At 56.1% G+C, this 16,784-nt stretch overlaps 1 protein-coding gene across 1 annotated transcript; it reads left to right on the plus strand.

Moving 5' to 3' along the window:
* Positions 1–2,170: 2,170 nt before the first annotated feature.
* ATG16L2 (autophagy related 16-like 2 (S. cerevisiae)) lies at positions 2,171–15,363 on the plus strand. The gene is given in 18 exon segments (XM_008565053.1): positions 2,171–2,288; positions 4,116–4,219; positions 4,823–4,918; positions 7,234–7,307; positions 7,592–7,843; positions 7,988–8,053; positions 8,394–8,507; positions 10,277–10,339; positions 10,934–11,042; positions 11,488–11,593; positions 12,314–12,384; positions 12,653–12,724; positions 12,842–12,962; positions 13,313–13,418; positions 14,071–14,220; positions 14,413–14,460; positions 14,566–14,667; positions 14,992–15,363. Coding segments are annotated over 18 exon segments (1,860 nt in total). The 3' UTR covers positions 15,080–15,363.
* Positions 15,364–16,784: the final 1,421 nt, after the last annotated feature.

Consider the following 16,784-nt stretch of genomic DNA (forward strand, 5'->3'; position numbering starts at 1 on the left):
ATGAATTTCATGCCCTTCTCTTGGGCATATTTTCTGGTGAATGTTACCACCCACCTTCAACGGAAGTACTCCTTTAACAGGCCAGGCTTTGGCTGGGGCTAGAGGTGCAGAGATATCTGGTACCTAGGCCCTGCCCCAGGGGAACCCCACAGATCATCACATGGTGTGATGGCTGTGATGATAAGAGGATATGCAGGGCTGTGGGAGACCCTGGGGCTGGTGCCAGAGAGGCCTTAACTCAGTGCAGAGGCAGAAAAGTGTTCCTGGAGGAGGTGATACATGAGTGGGAGACAGGCTGACTAGAGGGAAGGTGCAGAGGCATAGCATGTGCAAAGGCCTGGAGGGTCCAAGACAGTGATATGTGGGGGACTGAGCCCAGTTTATTGTGGTTTCAAAACAAAACAGGGTACACTATCCTAGTGTGTCATTGGCCTTTAGTGCTTTCCAAGTCCTGTGACCCATCTCCATGAGAATCTCAACAGACCTATCACCCTTGGGGCCTGCACAGCTCCCTAAGCATCTTGTCCTGCTGAACATGTGGCTGGAATTACCCCAAAAGTGGTGGCAGAAGAGTTCCCACAAGGGAGTGCCCCAAACTGTCTGGGGATGGGGCCGGTTGGGATTTCAAATAAAGATGCATTAAATGCCAGGGTGATCATTCCAAAGCATTTATGAAGGAAACTTAAGTAGAGTGCTGCAGCATATCCTCACTAAGAAAGCGAGAGAAGAGAGACGTTCTACCTATATCTGCAGTGAGGGGGTCAGGATATGGAGTTTATATTTGAGTACAAGGAATTGGCTCAGGGCTGGGGCCAGTTTCTTCCAGCATTGTGCTTAATAGCCTAGGTACCTTTATCAGTGCCTGGGAATGTTCAAGGCCATGGTTTTGTTTCAAGTCTGCTTGGAGGAACTTGCAGCTGGCGGGGTCACAAAGGGATCAAGGCAACTCTCTGGTTTTCAGTCAGGAAACAGAAAGAAAGCAGGGGCAACCGGGTGACCCTACAGCAACATCACCCAATTTCTATTGTTTCCTGGGGATGGCCAGGTCTGCATTTACTCACTCAGAGCTGGGCCTGCTGGACCACACACAGCACGCCCTAGAATCAGGCTGGGCCCAGTGAGTCCTCCATTCATTTCTCACACCAACCTATGTCTGCAGAGCTCTGGACATGCTCCTAGCTAGACACAGTTTTGTCACAGTTCCCTGCAGCCCACGATTCACTGTCAAGTGTACCCACAAGAGAAGTTGCTACTCCTCCAGAGGCCGCCCAAATGGAGTGAGCCGTTGAGCCCTGAGTCAGGATATTGGGCAGCTGGCCAGCTCAGCCGCCTACTCCCTTGCAATCTCAGGCAAGCAAGCCCCTTCTCTCCTCTGCGCCAGGGGTTTTCCAGATGAAATCAGCTGCCATCCCTTTACTCTCAGGGACCTAAATTTTAAGCGACCAACTGGGTCCCAAAACCTTGCTCTGCACACAGGCGATCCTGCTTCCAGTCCTTCCAGCCTCGAACCCGCTGGAAATATTTATGTCACCGAACCCTCTGCACTTGTCCTTTTCCCTCTCCCTCTAGCCATTTCTTATTTCATCCCTCACAAACCCAACTCAACATGCCACCATCTCCGGAAGGCGGGGCCTCTCCCTTCAATCTCCTCCTCCTTTGTGCTTTCTTATCTCGCTGTCATACTGTGTGTGCCTTGAGTCCGTCGACTCAGAGTCCGGGTGTGAAGGGGTCTCCATGTCCCTAGCTAGCTTAGAGCGCGACCTGATCCAGAGCGGGGGTCGATGAGCGTCTGCCACTTTTTGAGAGTCCGGGCGCGGTGGGGTTAAGGAACACCAGCCTTGGAGGCCCCGCCTCCGGAGCGCGCCAACAGGCGTGGGGGAAGCCGCCCCGGAGACTCCGACCTCGAACCTCACTGGTTTCCCCTGACAACAATAGAAGCCCCCACGCAGGTAAAAATTTTTGGTGGGGCCCCGACGGTACAGACCTCGAGGCAGCTTCCTCCGACGTCTGCGCGCAGCTCTCCCCGCAGGAACGCGCTTAGTACAATCCGGGGATTCCCCCGGCGCGGCCCGCCCCCTGACGTCACGGAGCCCCGCGAGGCCCCCGCCCCCGCCGCGGCCGCGCCTTCTCCGGCGGGAGGTGCGCGTCGCGAAGGTGGGAGAGGACGGCCATGGCAGGGCCCTGCGCCCCCAGCGCCCCCGCCGCCCGCTGGAAGCGCCACATTGTGCGGCAGCTGCGGCAGCGGGACCGCACGCAAAAGGCCCTCTTCCTGGAGCTGGTTCCGGCCTGTGAGTGCGCCTGGGGGCTGCGGGGTGTGCTTAAGAGATGGCCATTGAGGGGACGGGGCTCCGGGGGCGGGGAGTGGGTTCATCAGGTTCCTCGGGCTGTGCCCAAGTGCACCAGCGCCTCGTCCCTTCGTCTTGAACGCCCCACCTCCGACTGGCCAGGATTCTCGCCACTTCCAATTCAGACTGTGCCTAGAACGGCCTCCTGGTACTCCTGCCCTCCTCGCCTCTCAGGGTCCGGCTCTGCCTCCCACGAGCTGGGCTTCCTAGACACGAATTCGTCTCCGGGTGTTGGTTTTGCAGGTTCTCTTGTGCCTTCTCCCCGCGGCGGTCCCCAGGGTAGGGCCTGGCCGGTCTATTTGGTCCCCGTAGCCCAGTGAAGGGACGCTGGACTGTCCGGAGCAGCCACTTACTGGCCAATCCAGGGAAGGAGCGAAACTTTAAATCTCTAAAGGAAGCTCTGAGCCTCAAGCTCTGCCACCGATAGGTTATCCTGGCACAGGCTTACGGAGCGTCTCTGTGCGACCCCAGGCTGCGGGAGGAAGCTGGCTGAGCCCGGGGAAGTCAGACGCTCTCAATTGTTTCCGAGCATCTGGTCGGGAGCGGGTGCGCCAGTTCAAGACGGTATGCACAGGAGTGCACCTGTGCGTAGTGCCTCTGGTCACCTGAGATTATATGTCTGGGTTGAAAGACTGACCATAATCTCGCTGTCCCCTCACTGGGGCTTATCTTGGCCGAGCCCACACAACTGAATGTACTCTTGTGAAATTTCTCTGCAACCTTCCGGGCTGCTGGTCCTCTCCCTTCAGGGTTGTGAGGCCAGCCCCCTACCCCAGGCAGCCTCACTTCTCCACTGCTCTGAAGGACAGTGGGACCATCCAGTTTGAGGGAGGAGTCATCCTCACCCACCCACTGGGAGCTGCAAGTCTGAGGGACTGGAGAGACCCTGAGGGCCGAAATCAGACTGAAGGTCTAGTTCTCTCTGGTCTTGGGTAGGTCATATCCGTAAGCCTCAGGTTTCTTACCTGTAAATTGGGCGTAATGGGGCTTTCTTTAGATTTGCTGGGTGGCAGTGCAGGGCCTTGGGGGCTGAGGGGGGGGTTTTGTGCGAGAACTAGGGCAGACCCAGGGACTTCAGTCAAGGTGACAGGCAGGGCACTGAGTGAGGGAAGAAGGCTGAGGAGCTAGGGCTGGGTTTACCACCCCCACCCTACCTTGGAACTGGTGAGAAAAGAGGAAGTGATGAGGGATGCGAGTGGAGGGGGTGTGTTCCAGGGTCAAACCACCAAACTCAAGAAGGTCTGCTGGATAATTGCTCAAGGACTTTCTCTTCTGGTCTGGGGGGACCTTACACCAACCCCGGGGGAAGCTAGGATTCTTTCAGTTCAGAAAGTTTGAGCCCTTGGAGAGGAAGTGACTTGCCTAAGGCTATAGACAGGTGGAGCTCAGTTTGTTTCATCATTTTCTGGGGCCACACCCAGCCCTGGGACAGGGACAAATCAACCCAGGCCCCTTCCTTCCCTCAGGACCCTCACTGGACAGTACCCAGCCATCCCTGTCCCCAGCAGTGGTCATCCTTGTCACTGGGAGAGCAGGTCCTCTTCTCCTGGGTGGACCTGGGGACATCTGAGGAGGCTGTGTCAGGGCTGAAGTATTGTAGAGCTGCACAAACACTGCTCAGGCAAGGGGCAGAGCCCAGCTTGCCAGTAGTTTCTCCATTCCCAGCATCCCTGGGCTCCTGCACCCCTCCCAGACAGAGGTAACTTGTATGCCAGTGGTGTGCTGTAAAGTGCCTGACTGTGCCCCATGCTCACCCTCTTACACCCCCAGATAACCATCTCCTACAGAAGGCTGAGCTGCTGGCCAAGTTCTCAGAGAAGTTGCAGTCAGAACCAAAGGATGTCACTTTCACCACCCATCAGGGCCTCTGGTGAGTATACGTGTGTCCCTGGTCACAATGGGCTGCCTCTGCCTGGGCCCTGCCCCCACCACCTGTGCTGGGTTCATTCTCCCCCTGGCACCTCATGGACCCCTGGCTGCTGTCGAGGGATGGGGGTGGGGAAGGTGGACCCTTGAGCCTTCCCCCAAGCCAGCTGCTTAGAATCTACTTTCTCCCCCACCCTTCTCAGTTAGTCTCTCTGCATTTATCCCAACTCCTTCCCCTCCCACCCCTGCACTCCTGTCTTTCCCCTTCTCAGTCTTTTTCCATCTCCCTATTCCTTACCTAATGCCTACAGAAAGGGTCTTGCTACCTATGCCAAAGAGGAAGTGAAGCTGAGAACCAGGGATGAGGTGGGGCTCAGAGTTGGGAGGTGCTTCTTAAGGAGGGTCCTTGGCCAGAGAACCCAAGGCCTGGGGGAACAGCTCATTTCTGGGGACATGCTCTTTCCTTTATTGGCCTGCTGGCTTCTACCTCCCAGGGAGAAAGTTAATGGCTCTGGTTTCAGGCTTTCATGTGGCATCCCCTGGGTGCTTTTGGGCAGTGGGGTGAATAGAGAACAGTGAGCACCACTCTCTGATTGGTTGGCAGGGAGGAGGAGTCAGGGGCTGACTCAGACCAAGTACCATCACCAGCCACTCTGAGGATGAGGTGGCAGGAGGAGGAGGATGGGCTCCGGCTGGTCTGTGGTGAGGTAAACTGGGCTGGGGTATGAGAATGGGGTGCAGAGATGTGGTCCAAGGGAGCCAGCAAGTGAAGGGTACTCAGTGTTTGCTGCATTCCCCAAGTCCAGGGCTGCAAGCATTGGGTGAGCCCCAGTGGGTACCAGTCCCTGATTTGAAGCTGGCCAGGGCTCAGAGTGCCCCAGCCCAGGATGAAGTGGGCTGTACAGAAGCGGGAGGGAGTGAGGGGAGAGCGCAGGGAGGTGAGTGAGGTGTGCAGGGGCCTGGTGGTCCTGCTCCTCCTTCCAGATGGTTTAGCCTGCTCTGCTCACTCCCCCATTCACCTGTCCTCTACTGTCCCCTTGCCCACCCAACTCCAGGGCCAAGCACCAGTGGATGCTCAATATACATTTGCAGATTAAATGCATAAGGTTCGTTAGTCCATTGGCCGGGTGTGGTGCCCCACCTGACACACTGCCCTCCTGCCCCCCTGCAGTGGTATCTCTCGGCTTCTGTTTCACCACACTCTCCTGGTTTTTCTCTCATTTCTGTGGCTATTGTTTCTGAACTTCCTTCTCTGGATCCTTCCCCTCCTCCTGTCCCCCTCCCTTTAAATGTGGGTGTTCCTGGAGCTTGGATGAGCTCACCGACTCCCATGACCTTGGGGATTTTCTCTTTGTCTGCCGACTCCCAGACCTGTCTCTAGCCCAGCCTTTTCTTCTGAGCTCCGAACTCTCTTGCTCAGCTGCTTTTTGGACGTCACATCTAAAGTCAGTCACCATCTCCCCTGTAATAATTTGACTAACACCATATTGAGAGTTGACTCCTTGCAAGCACTGGGCTAAGCATTATCTCAGTTAATCCTCCACAACTTTATGGTTGCAGAGGAGCAAACTGAGGCTTAGAGAGGTGGAGTCAGGATTTGAACCTCCTCCCACACAAATCCACTTTCTGGGATCTTCATTCATTCTTTCAACAAATACTTATTGACAGTTGCTATATCCAAGGAACAGGGAATGCAGCAGCAACAAGACCTGCCCCCATGGAGCTTTCAGTCCACTGGAGGAGACTATAATAGGCCAGTAAATACAGGGAGTCATGTCATTGCAGGTGCACAGGGAGAGGTGAGGGTAACGTGGCCCAGGCCAAATATGTACAAGACACAGTGAGAAGTTGATGGATTTGGAGGCAGAATCAACATGAGCTGGTGTATAGCTCAGGATGAAGGGTTTCTCAATCCATCCTCACCAGGACCACATGAGAAAGAACACAGGAACAGGTTAGCAACAAAGCCCCCAGCCTCAGTTATTTCCGCACTCAGCCTTCAGCCCTCATATTTCTCTTGCCACACTGGTGGGAACTACCTTGTTTGGGGTCTTTCTCTTCCACTGACCCCCTCAGCACCAAAGGGTAGGAGCTGGGCTTCATCTCTGTGGCTTCCCTAGCTATTGGCTCTCAGCTGAAGGGATGCTGAGTGAGGCAGGGATACTGATGAAATGACCCTCACCTTACTCCCGGGCTGTTGTGGCAGCTCCAGTATTCAGTCTGGGCCTGTGCTCCCACAGTCCATTCCTGGTCTTAGCCTTGTGTGCCTCTGCTCAGGGCTTCTTGTTGCTCTCTGAGATCTATGCTTGCACAGGCCAGGGGTTGGAGATGGCACAGAAAGTCAGCTGCTGGAGGGGTAGGGAACAGAACTCAAATTCCTTGACCCTCTCCTGTAGACCAGAGCTTTACTTGGAGCATAATGTAGTTCAGTGGCCTGGGTTTCAAATATCAGATCTGCTACTTAGCTGTGTGACTTTGGGCAAGACATTTAACCTGTCTGTGTCCTCGTCTGTAAAATGAGAATGTCAGTACCCAGCTTTTGGTGTTATTATGGGGATTAAAAGAGCTAATGTGGGTAGAGTGCTCAGAACAAGGCATGGCACATGTAAGTGCTCTATATAAACGTTTGCTATTATTTTAAATATTATTCGTCATAATAGTTCTGCGTTACCCCATGAAGGTAACTATTATTCCCACTTCACAGGTGAGGAAACGGGGGCAGATTCCTCTTGCCAGAGAGGTTAAATGTCCACCACAGGGTCACAGAGAAATAAGTGCACAGCTAGGCTAGGATTGAAACCGAGGTGTTAGACTCCAGAGCCTAAGGCCCTTCCATTGTTCCACGAAAGAGCAGTGCATCCTTGGCCAAGATCCTAAACCTATCAGAGTCTAGGCTTTCTTTGCAGTATGGACGGGCAGGCTCTGTCTCACCAGTCTCTTCGGCCCGGAGGGGCTGGTGGCCTGGTGCGAGGCCTGCACAGAGGCGCCCGTGCCCACCTGTCCGGCCCCCTGCCACCCCCAGATCGCCTACCAGGTGGTGGAGAAGAGCGCAGCCCTGGGCGCCCTGGAGTCCGAGCTGGAGGAGAGGCAATGCAGGTAAGGTGCGGGCTGCTGCCAGAGGGACCGCGTCCACCTCTGGGGGCTCGGGATGGCGTAGGCCCGAGAGCTTCTCCCACGTTCCCAAACGCCCCCCAGGCCTGTGCTTGGTGTCAGAGGAACCGAGCGGCAGGCTCAGAGGGCCAAGGCTTGGTTGGAGACCTGGCTTAGCCACCTGACTGGGCGCGTGGCCACGAGCAAGTCTGTCTGGGCTCTGGGCCTCTTCCCAGGGGGCGGCGACGTCGGAGGCTCGGGACCGATCGCCCGCTCTCCCCGCCCTGCAGGTTGGCGGCTCTGGAGACCCACGTGGCGAGGCTGCAGGAAGCGCGGGCGCAGCACGCCCGGCAGGTGGAGGAGCGGTGCGCGCAGAACGCGGCGCAGCGGGCGGCTTACGAGGCGCTGCGCGCGCAAGCCGGACTCCAGGAGGCGGCACTGCGCAGGCTCCAGGAGGAGGCGCGCGACCTGCTGGAGCGGCTCGTGCAGCGCAAGGCGCGCGCCGCTGCCGAGCGCAACCTGCGCAACGAGCGCCGGGAGCGGTGAGGGAACCTGGGCTCCGCCCCGTTGGGGAGGACTCGGCCTGGCTCTTGTCTGAAAGGGAGCGGGAAGGAACCGGGCGCTGTCCCGCCTGAAAGCGGAGCGCGGCGCTACGCCCTGCTCTTAGGATGCTGTTCTCCCCCCAGGGCCCAGCAGGCGCGGGTGTCGCAGGAGCTGAAGAAGGCTGCCAGGTGGACCGTGAGCATTAGCGAGTAAGAGTGGGGCTGGGCCGGGTCTGACCCCTGTCTCTGAGCCGCCCTGCTGCCCCGCCGCTGCCCACGTTCTACACCTCGCCCCCGCCTGCACGCGGCGACCAGTGCACCTGACTGCACGTGTGCACAGCCGCAGTCCTGAGGCCCCACGTAGACGGGACCCACAGGATAGGGACAGAGATGTGTGCCCATAGGAGCCAGAGCGCGAGCCCGCTGCATGTACGCTCACACGGACCCCTCATCCCTGGGAATTCACATCTTCACCAGCGCTGTCCGGCGCTGGGGTCGGGAGGCGATGGCCTGGTCTCTTGGCCTCCCTGAGCTTCGTTACCTCTCCCAGGAGCCCAGACACCTTAGGCGATGGGATCAGGAAGGAGGCTGAGACTCTGGCAAAGGCCGCTGAGCCGGAGTCCCTGGAGAGTGAGGCTTGTGAGAAGTGGAAGAGGCCCTTCAGGTGAGGACACAGGTGGCTGTCCCAGAGCTCTGAGCTGGGCCCCACCCCACAGGCTGCCAGAGTCTTCTTTTAGGACCTTGGGGCCAGCTCTTGGGTTGGGAGCGGGCTTTGGGGGAGGTGGATGGGGGTACAGCTTAGACTTCCCGGGACTGGTCTGACTTCTGCCCTCACCCCTTTCCCTCCTGCCCAGGACCAGAGCTCTGGGGGTGGGGTGTGAGGCTTGTGAATGGGTGTTGCCAGGAGGGAAGCTGTGGGCAAGGCCCAGGGCTCAGCTGTCCCAGGCATGTGTGTGTAGGCACAGGTGTGCAGGCCAGTGCTCATGCAGGGACCTAAGGCACGTGTGTGTATGAGCTTGGGTGAGCATAGCTGAGTGCATATGAACATATGTGCATGTGTAGATGTGCTTACACTGGTAGGATCTGATTGGGGATTCAATGCTTGGGTGCCCCTCCGTTTGGTCTCCCCCATTTGTCTTCATTTGCTTGTCACTGAGGCTGCCTGTATGTAGTGGATTGAATTATGTCCCCCCAAAACTCCCTGAAGCTTGAATTGTGTCCCCCAAGTTTTATGTATTAGAAAGAGGTGATTGGATTGTAGGACCGTGCAGTCGTGAATGGATTAAAAATGGTGGTCAGGGGCGTGTTTCTGAGGGCTTTAAAAGAGGAGGGTTTGTGTTTCTCCTTCTCTCTGCTCTCTCTGCTTCCACCATCTTGCAGTGTGAGACCCCTGGGTCACTGTCGCCACCACCATTCTGTTATAGCAACACAAAATGGACTAATACCTGCTGCTTATAACAAACTACTTGGAATTGGGTGATTTATAAAGAAAATAAAATTTATGGCTTACAGTTTCTGAGGCTGGGAAGTCCAAAGTCCATCTGGTGGTGGCGACAGTGACCCAGGGGCATCACATTGTAAGACGGTGGAAGCAGAGAGAGCAAAGAGAGACAGACTCTCTTCTTCTTTTATAGTCCTCAGAACCACACCCCTTACCACCATTTTTAATCCATTCAGTACCCCAGGGTCCTACAATCCAATCACCTCTGCAAGGCATCACCTTTCAATTACCATAATAGGATTTCCCTCTTAACAGTCACAGTGGGGGCTAAGTTTCTAATACATAAAACTTGGGGGATAAATTCAAGCTTCAATGAATTTTGGGGGGACATAATTCAGTCCACTAAACTGCCCCCTCCTGGCTCCGTTCCCCAATTTGAAGGCTGTTCTCAGCCTTTCCTTGCAGGTCCCTGGTGTCCAGACCTTGGGGCAGTGAAGGAAACTTGGGGAGGGACATGAGACACTGATTCCCAAAGTCCTTGGCAGCCTCTTGGCCAAGCCATCCCAGGACACACACTCTGCTGGGCATTTCTGAGGTTGCTGGGCAAGTGTAGGCTTCCCCCTCCCCACTGCCCCCAGCCTTGTGCTATTCTAGCACCACCCTTCTGCCCTTTTCCCCTGTCTCCTCCCCCCCCACCCCCCGCCCCACCTCAGCTTCCCAGGGACTTTTGTTGGTGGGTACTTGGTGGGGGGTGAGGCAGTTCTTACTATCATGGTGGAGGTTTTAGGAGACTTTCATTGCCACATCCCTCCCTGCATCCACATTCCTGGGACTGGTCTGGGTCATGACTCTTCTGGTCTTTTAGGAATCAAGTTTTTGTCCCAGGCTTGAGAGGTTATGAGCCTCCAGGTCTCCAGCAAACCGTAGGATGAATGATTGCTCTTTGCACACCCACCAGCCAGTCTTTTAGCACTTTCTCGGTTCTGCCCCAGGTCTGCCTCGGCCACCTCTCTGACACTGACCCGCTGTGTGGATGTGGTGAAGGAGCTTCTGGAGTAAGTGTGTGTGCACTCACTTGTGTGAAGGAGTTGGGCCCCCTGGAGCCCTGTGTCATGCTCCCTGAGCTCAGGCTTGGTCTGTGTATGTGCCTTGGTCTGTTCTTCCATATGGTGCCCAGCTTTCTGCGTGTGAGTCCTTGTTGGGCCCCAGCAGCAGGAGCTGGGTGCATGGCCTCATCACCAACCCCTGCCCAGCTTTCTGTCCTTACAAGGCTCTGCCAAGGTCCTCACAGAAGACCAAAGGAGCTCCCACTCAGTTGAGCAACTGAGGCTCAGAAATGTCAGGGACTTGTTCAGAGTCATAGGCCCCAGCAGTGGCAAGGCAGGACTGAAACCCCAGCCCTGAGATTTCTCAGCACCCACCGACCCTGCCCTGCTCCTATGCACTTTCTGTGCACTCGTCCCTTACTGCCCCCCATCTCCCCACTGACTCCTAGGGTCAGAGGTTAGGTTGGGGAACGTGCTTGCTGTCCCTTGGGGTCGCATTCTGCTGCTGGCTATGTCTGTTTCCTGTTGCTGCTGCCTTAGAGGAGCTTGAAGCTCCCATGTTGGAAGGTCTTGCTGAATATTTTCCTGACTTGTCTGCCCCAGTTTCAAGAAGAGGAGAGGTCACTCAATTGGGGGAGCCTCAGAGCAGCGATACCAGAGCATCCCTGTGTGTGTGGCTGCCCGACTTCCTACCCAGGTGCAGGATGTGCTGGTAAGGGAGGAGCTGGGCCACAGGTGGGGGTCCTGATATGGGAGTGCAGGCACCAGGGGCAGTCTGAGGAGCCACGGAAGCAAAGCTGGGCCCTTCAACAGGAGCAGGAGCTTACTTCCACAGCTTGTGGTGGGAGCCACTTGTGCATTTTATAATGGGGGCATGGACTGGAGAGGGAGACAAAGGAAGTTTGGAGACCAGGAGTCCAGGCAGGGTAGTGTGGGGTAGGATGCAGGGAGGCTGCTGCAGAGGTCTAGGCCGAAATGGTGAGACCTGGTGGGGCCAGGTTTGAAATTCAAAGTTTGGACAGGGAGACCTGGGGCAGGGATAACAAGTGCGCAACAGGCTGCATATGTGTGTGTAGCACACGAGAGAGAGCCTGTGAGTGTGCATAGGAAGCATATATGGGGATGACCAGGGCACCACCCTCCCTTTCTCCCCATAGGATGCCCACTTGTCCGAGGTCAGTGCTGTTCGTTTTGGTCCCAACAGCAGCCTCCTGGCCACTGGGGGTGCTGACTGCCTTATCCACCTCTGGAATGTTGTGGGAGGTAAGGATCCCTTCCCTGCAGGCCATCCCAGTGCTTTCTCTCCAGACCCCATCCTCAGCTTGCTCCTTGGTTGGCAATGGTCTTGGACATCTTTGTCTTTCCCCACCTGGAACATTCCTATGGCTCTGGGCTTGCTGCTGTGAGGAAGAGGGGAGCCTGCCAGCTCCTGGGATCCAAAACTGCAGGGGGGATGAGCTCAGAAGGTTCCACTGGGGTGGAGGTGGGGGTCCTCTGTCCTGAGGTGCTACAGGGACAGGCCTTTGAGGAGCAAGTTCCTGGGTCCACCAGCCTACCTCCTCTTCTAGTATCACTTGAGCTCTCAGGACTCAGCTCTCAGAACTCAGTTAAGAGACAAATAACAACTCCCTGCCTTGTTCCAAGCTCTGTGCTCTGTAGAGGGGGTGTGTTGGGGAGTCAGAGCCAGCTCTTGGAGGCTTCCTGGAAGAGGCAAGTCTCCAGCTGGCCTGGCCTTCTCTTATGTGACTTAGGGACAGTCCCTTCCCTCTGGTTCTCTTCAGCTCTGTGAAGTGATCAGCTGTCCCCTCAGGCCCCCTGCTGGCAGTTAGGGGAGGTGCAGCCTCCTGCCCAGACCCCAGAACAGATCCAGCGATTCTGTCCTTTGACTTGGGAGAGACTGGTTTTCCTACTCTCAGTCCCAGTTCCTCTGTTTCATGAGGTTAGTGACCTTATTTCACTTGTCCCTTCCCCTGGTCCTCCCAGGTCGCCTGGAGGCCAACCAGACCCTCGCGGGAGCTGGTGGCAGCATTACCAGTGTGGACTTCGATCCCTCGGTGAGGGGACTTTGTCCTAGTGGCATGGGATGCCCCATTCCCACAATCTCCACACCGAGAGGGTTGGGGCTCTGGGACTTAGGGCACATCATGGGTATCCTAGAACTGGGACCTCAGACTCCTACACAAATCTTCCTTGGTTCTCAGGTTCCTCTGCCTGCCTTGGTGACTTGGGCCATGGGAAGCTCTGAGGCAGCCCCTACCCCAGCTTTCTGGCCTTTGGCCAAGCCCAGGCTCAGGCCCCTTCCTTCTACTCCCATCTCTCCAGGGCTCCCAGGTTTTGGCAGCTACTTACAACCAGGCTGCCCAGCTCTGGAAGGTGGGGGAGGAACGGTCCAAGGTGAGCCCTGACTGGGGAGACAGCCCGGGTGTCAGGGGTCATGCCTTGGGACTGAGTGGGGGGCTGTTATGGGGTCTTGGCCATGCCCTTGATCCATACCTGGGATGGAGGGGGCAGGAGACACTGTCTGGACACAAGGACAAGGTGACAGCTGCCAAATTCAAGCTAACGAGGCACCAGGCGGTGACTGGGAGCCGAGACCGCACAGTGAAGGAGTGGGACCTTAGCCGCGCCTACTGTGAGCCCCAGTCCCTGCCTCCCTCCCCACCAGCCAGGAACCCCCAGGCCCAGGGCATAAGGGACCTCACCCTGCTCTCTGGGAGTGGCTCTGAGATTCACAGGCATTTGGGGTAAAATCTCCCAAGGCCCCCCTTTTCTATCCCCATTGGTGCTTTCTGCCTGATGTCTTGGCAACCTCAGACTTCAGGTTGAAGAAGAGGCAGAGAGGGCCCTGGGCTGGGAAGCAGGAGACCTGGATTTTAGTCTTGGGAGGACACTACCTCTCTGGGCCTCAGCTTCGCCACATGTTCAGTGGCCTGGCTCCCATCAACCTCTCTGAGGCCTTGGCCTGTGTTCCTTGGTCCCCAGGCTCCAGGACCATCAATGTCCTTTCCTACTGTAATGACGTGGTGTGTGGAGACCATATCATCATTAGTGGCCACAATGACCAGAAGATCCGGTTCTGGGATAGCAGGTGACATTGTGGGCTGTGGGTGGGATGGTGGAGGCTTGGGGACAGGGCTCCTGAGTTTTTTCTTGCTGTAGGAGGGCTCATGGTGGGTGCCTTGGGGAAGTGAGGTTGTGGGGCTAGCACTGCCAGCCGGTGGCCTCGCTGCAGGGCATGACCCTTGGAGGGCTCAGGTCCTCTAGGGAGCTGTATTCCATTTAGTTACCACTTTTTAACCAACAGGAAAACACATTTAGTTTTTTAAACCTAAGAGCCCAACATTGGGCTTAAATAGTTTATAAGAGCAAAGCTAGAGCCAGTGCTGGGCCTGCCTCCAGCTTTTACTTACTGGGTCTGCAGCTATTGCTGTTTGAAACCCTTCCCTTTCTCTCACATTTTTAAAGACAGACATTTCATTGCTTTTCCTCTGGTGCTTATTTTAGTGATCCAGGGGTTTCAAGGGCTCCTGCCTCAAATCAAAGCCTGCTTAATTTCCTCGATGAAGCTGGCTGCAGTGGGGAGAATGGAGATTAGTCACTGTCAGCCTTGGCCCCAGGGATCCAATGCCCTGGGTTGCCTCTGGACTTGGTTAGCTGGGAGGGCTGCTCTCCCAGCCCCTTCCTGTCAGGAGTGTCCTTGGTGGGCTGTTCCTCACCCCGTCTCTGTCCCTGCTCCTCAGAGGACCCCGCTGCACCCAGGTCATCCCTGTGCAAGGTCGGGTTACCTCCCTGAACCTCAGCCATGACCAGCTTCATCTGCTCAGCTGTTCCCGTGATGACACACTCAAGATCATTGACCTGCGTGTCAGCAATATCCGCCAGGTATTCAGGTACCAGCCTCGTGCCTGTTGACCCTGTGGACTTTGCCAGTGCAGATGGGCCTCCAGGGAGGGCCCCTCTAAACCAGGACCTGCTGAGGTGTACCCAACCCCTTGACAGAGAGAGGAAGCTCTTGAACCTCTTGGCTGAGGGTAGGGACTGGTGGCTACCTCCATTGTGACCCCAATCCTGTCTGTCCTTAGGGCTGATGGCTTCAAATGCAGTTCTGACTGGACCAAAGCTGTGTTCAGGTGTGTCTGTGTGAGCATATGCCTGTGCCTGAGTGTGCCTTATCTGACCTGTGTGTGTCCTTATCTCTGATCCCCTTTTCTCTGGCTCTGTGGTGGCCACTGCAGCCCAGACAGAAGCTATGCACTGGCAGGTTCCTGGGATGGAACCCTTTACATCTGGAATGTAGATACCGGGAAACTGGAGAGCAGACTTCGGGGACCCCACTGGTGAGCATGGCCATCACCTGCCCACCTGCCCGTCCCACCCCAGTCCCGCTAAGCCAATTTCAGGTTCTGACATGCCTGGGACCCTGGAGTCCCTAGCTCTTGTCCCCCGCCTTTTACCCCACCAGAACCCTTCACAGTTCATAAGGTACCTTTCCACACACATTTGGGTCCATCCTCACCATAGCCCTGTGAACCCATTTTACAGATGAGGAAACAGGCTCAGAGAGGGGCCTCAAACTGCTTGGGTCCAATAGTGAAGGGCAGAGCCAGGATGCAGGCCCAGCTCCTGATGCCCCTCTGAAGCCTGCCCCTCCCTCTCCTCAGCGCTGCTGTCAATGCCGTGGCCTGGTGCTACTCTGGGAGCCACGTGGTGAGCGTGGACCAGGGCAGGAAGGTTGTGCTCTGGCACTAGGGCCATGACTCCCCCTGCCTGCGCTGGAGGTCTGGGCCGAAGCTCTGGGCCAAAGCCGAAGCTGGAGAACTGCGCCCCTCCGCCCCATGGTGCTCCAGAGCCAGCAGGGATGGGGCATGGGAGTGGGGGTGGCCTCTGGATTTAGTGGGGAAGAAGGCCTGGCAGGACCTGGCCTGTATGTTTGAAAACAAATGTGGGTTGGGGGTATTCAAATAGTTTTTGTTTTGTATCTCTATCTCCTCGCTTTCTCTCCCTAAAGTGGAAAAAATTTTATCTAAACTCTGTCTGCTTGCCTTTTTGCAGCATTCAGGGTACAGAAAGACCTTTGGGCTGCGGGACTTGGGGACATCCAGGCTTGTCTCTAACCCCTGTTCCCCTCCCAACTCAGAACTGGGGCAGTGCCAGTCCAGCCTTTGCCTGGGGAGCCAGGTGCTGTTCAAGTCTCACCAGGGAAACAGCATGAAGAAAGGCCTAGAGGCAGCAAAGAGCAGGGGCTCTTGGGACTGTGGGAATGTGACCCTTGGGCACCCAGGGTAGACTGAGGCTGAGGAGGGGCTGTGGGAGCTCTGAGGAAGGGAGCAGGGGAGGCAGCCCAGAGGGGTACTGGTGGAAAGTAAAACCAGAGAATGGTAATAGCACAGTACTTGGTCCACCAGGCCTGCCGTTAGACTGGGGCCACGCTTTTCCTCCAGAGGCAGAGCCTGGGTGGGGTAGAGAAGGGCTTGTGTGTGTCTGCCTGGGGGAGGGCAGCCACGGGCCAGGCCTGGGCCTGGGGCTTCACTTCCATTGGCATCAAATTTGATCTGCATGAGCAGCCTCTGAATACGAGTCAGTGCAGATAGAGCAGAGCCTGGACACCCCACTTCCTTTACCAAACTAGGGCTGGCACAGAACTGTGGAGACAGACAAGTATTGGTTAAATGGCAAAATCTACATTCTGCTGACTCCTAGGCACTCACTACTCTTGGCCCAGCTGTTCCCTGACTGCTAGGTGACATGCCCAGCTGCCCATCCTCACCTACATGGGACCCTTTCCCTTCACATCCTGCACCCTCTCAGGCACCAGAGCCTGGTGCTGCTGTGTCTGATGCTCCTCTCCATCCCTGCTGCCACTGCAGGCCACCTGGTTTGCTGTCTCCCCATGCAGTTCCCTCCTCACCGTGAGAGAGACTTTCTCAGGTGTCATGGTCACATGGCCAACCCTTTGAAGTTCCTCACTGACTTTAGAGAAGCTCCTTGACATGAAATTCAAAGCCCTTTGGATGCGACCTTGCTGGCCTCTCAGCTGTATCTTCATTTCCTTGCTATTCTGAATGTGTCTTACACATGCTTTTCTCTCTGCCCAGAATATCCTCCTTCCCTTCCAGCCCCCAATTCAAATGCGTCCTTCAGGATTGTCCCACAGAGAACCCTTTCCTCAACTACCAGGCTGGGTGGAGGTCTCTAGTCCCCGAGCTCCCGTTTGCATCTGCCTCCCTCTATTTTCAGTCAGGGAGCTCTTGGAAGAGTCTAGGACGGGAACAAAGTAATCCCTGGGATCAGGCCTGGCAGAGAAAGCTTCAGGAAGTGTTTTTCAAGTGGTTAAAATCTCTTATTCGAGGACTCAGCAAGTCTAAGTCTTAAGATTCCAGGATTCCAACATTCTTCGAATCTAAGACTTCCCCTACTCCTACCCCAGCCCTCATGCCCTGGCTCCCCGTGGCCA

The sequence above is a fragment of the Galeopterus variegatus genome, unplaced genomic scaffold (genome assembly GCF_000696425.1).
Source record: "Galeopterus variegatus unplaced genomic scaffold, G_variegatus-3.0.2 Scaffold194, whole genome shotgun sequence".
Classification (NCBI taxonomy): Eukaryota; Metazoa; Chordata; class Mammalia; order Dermoptera; family Cynocephalidae; genus Galeopterus; species Galeopterus variegatus.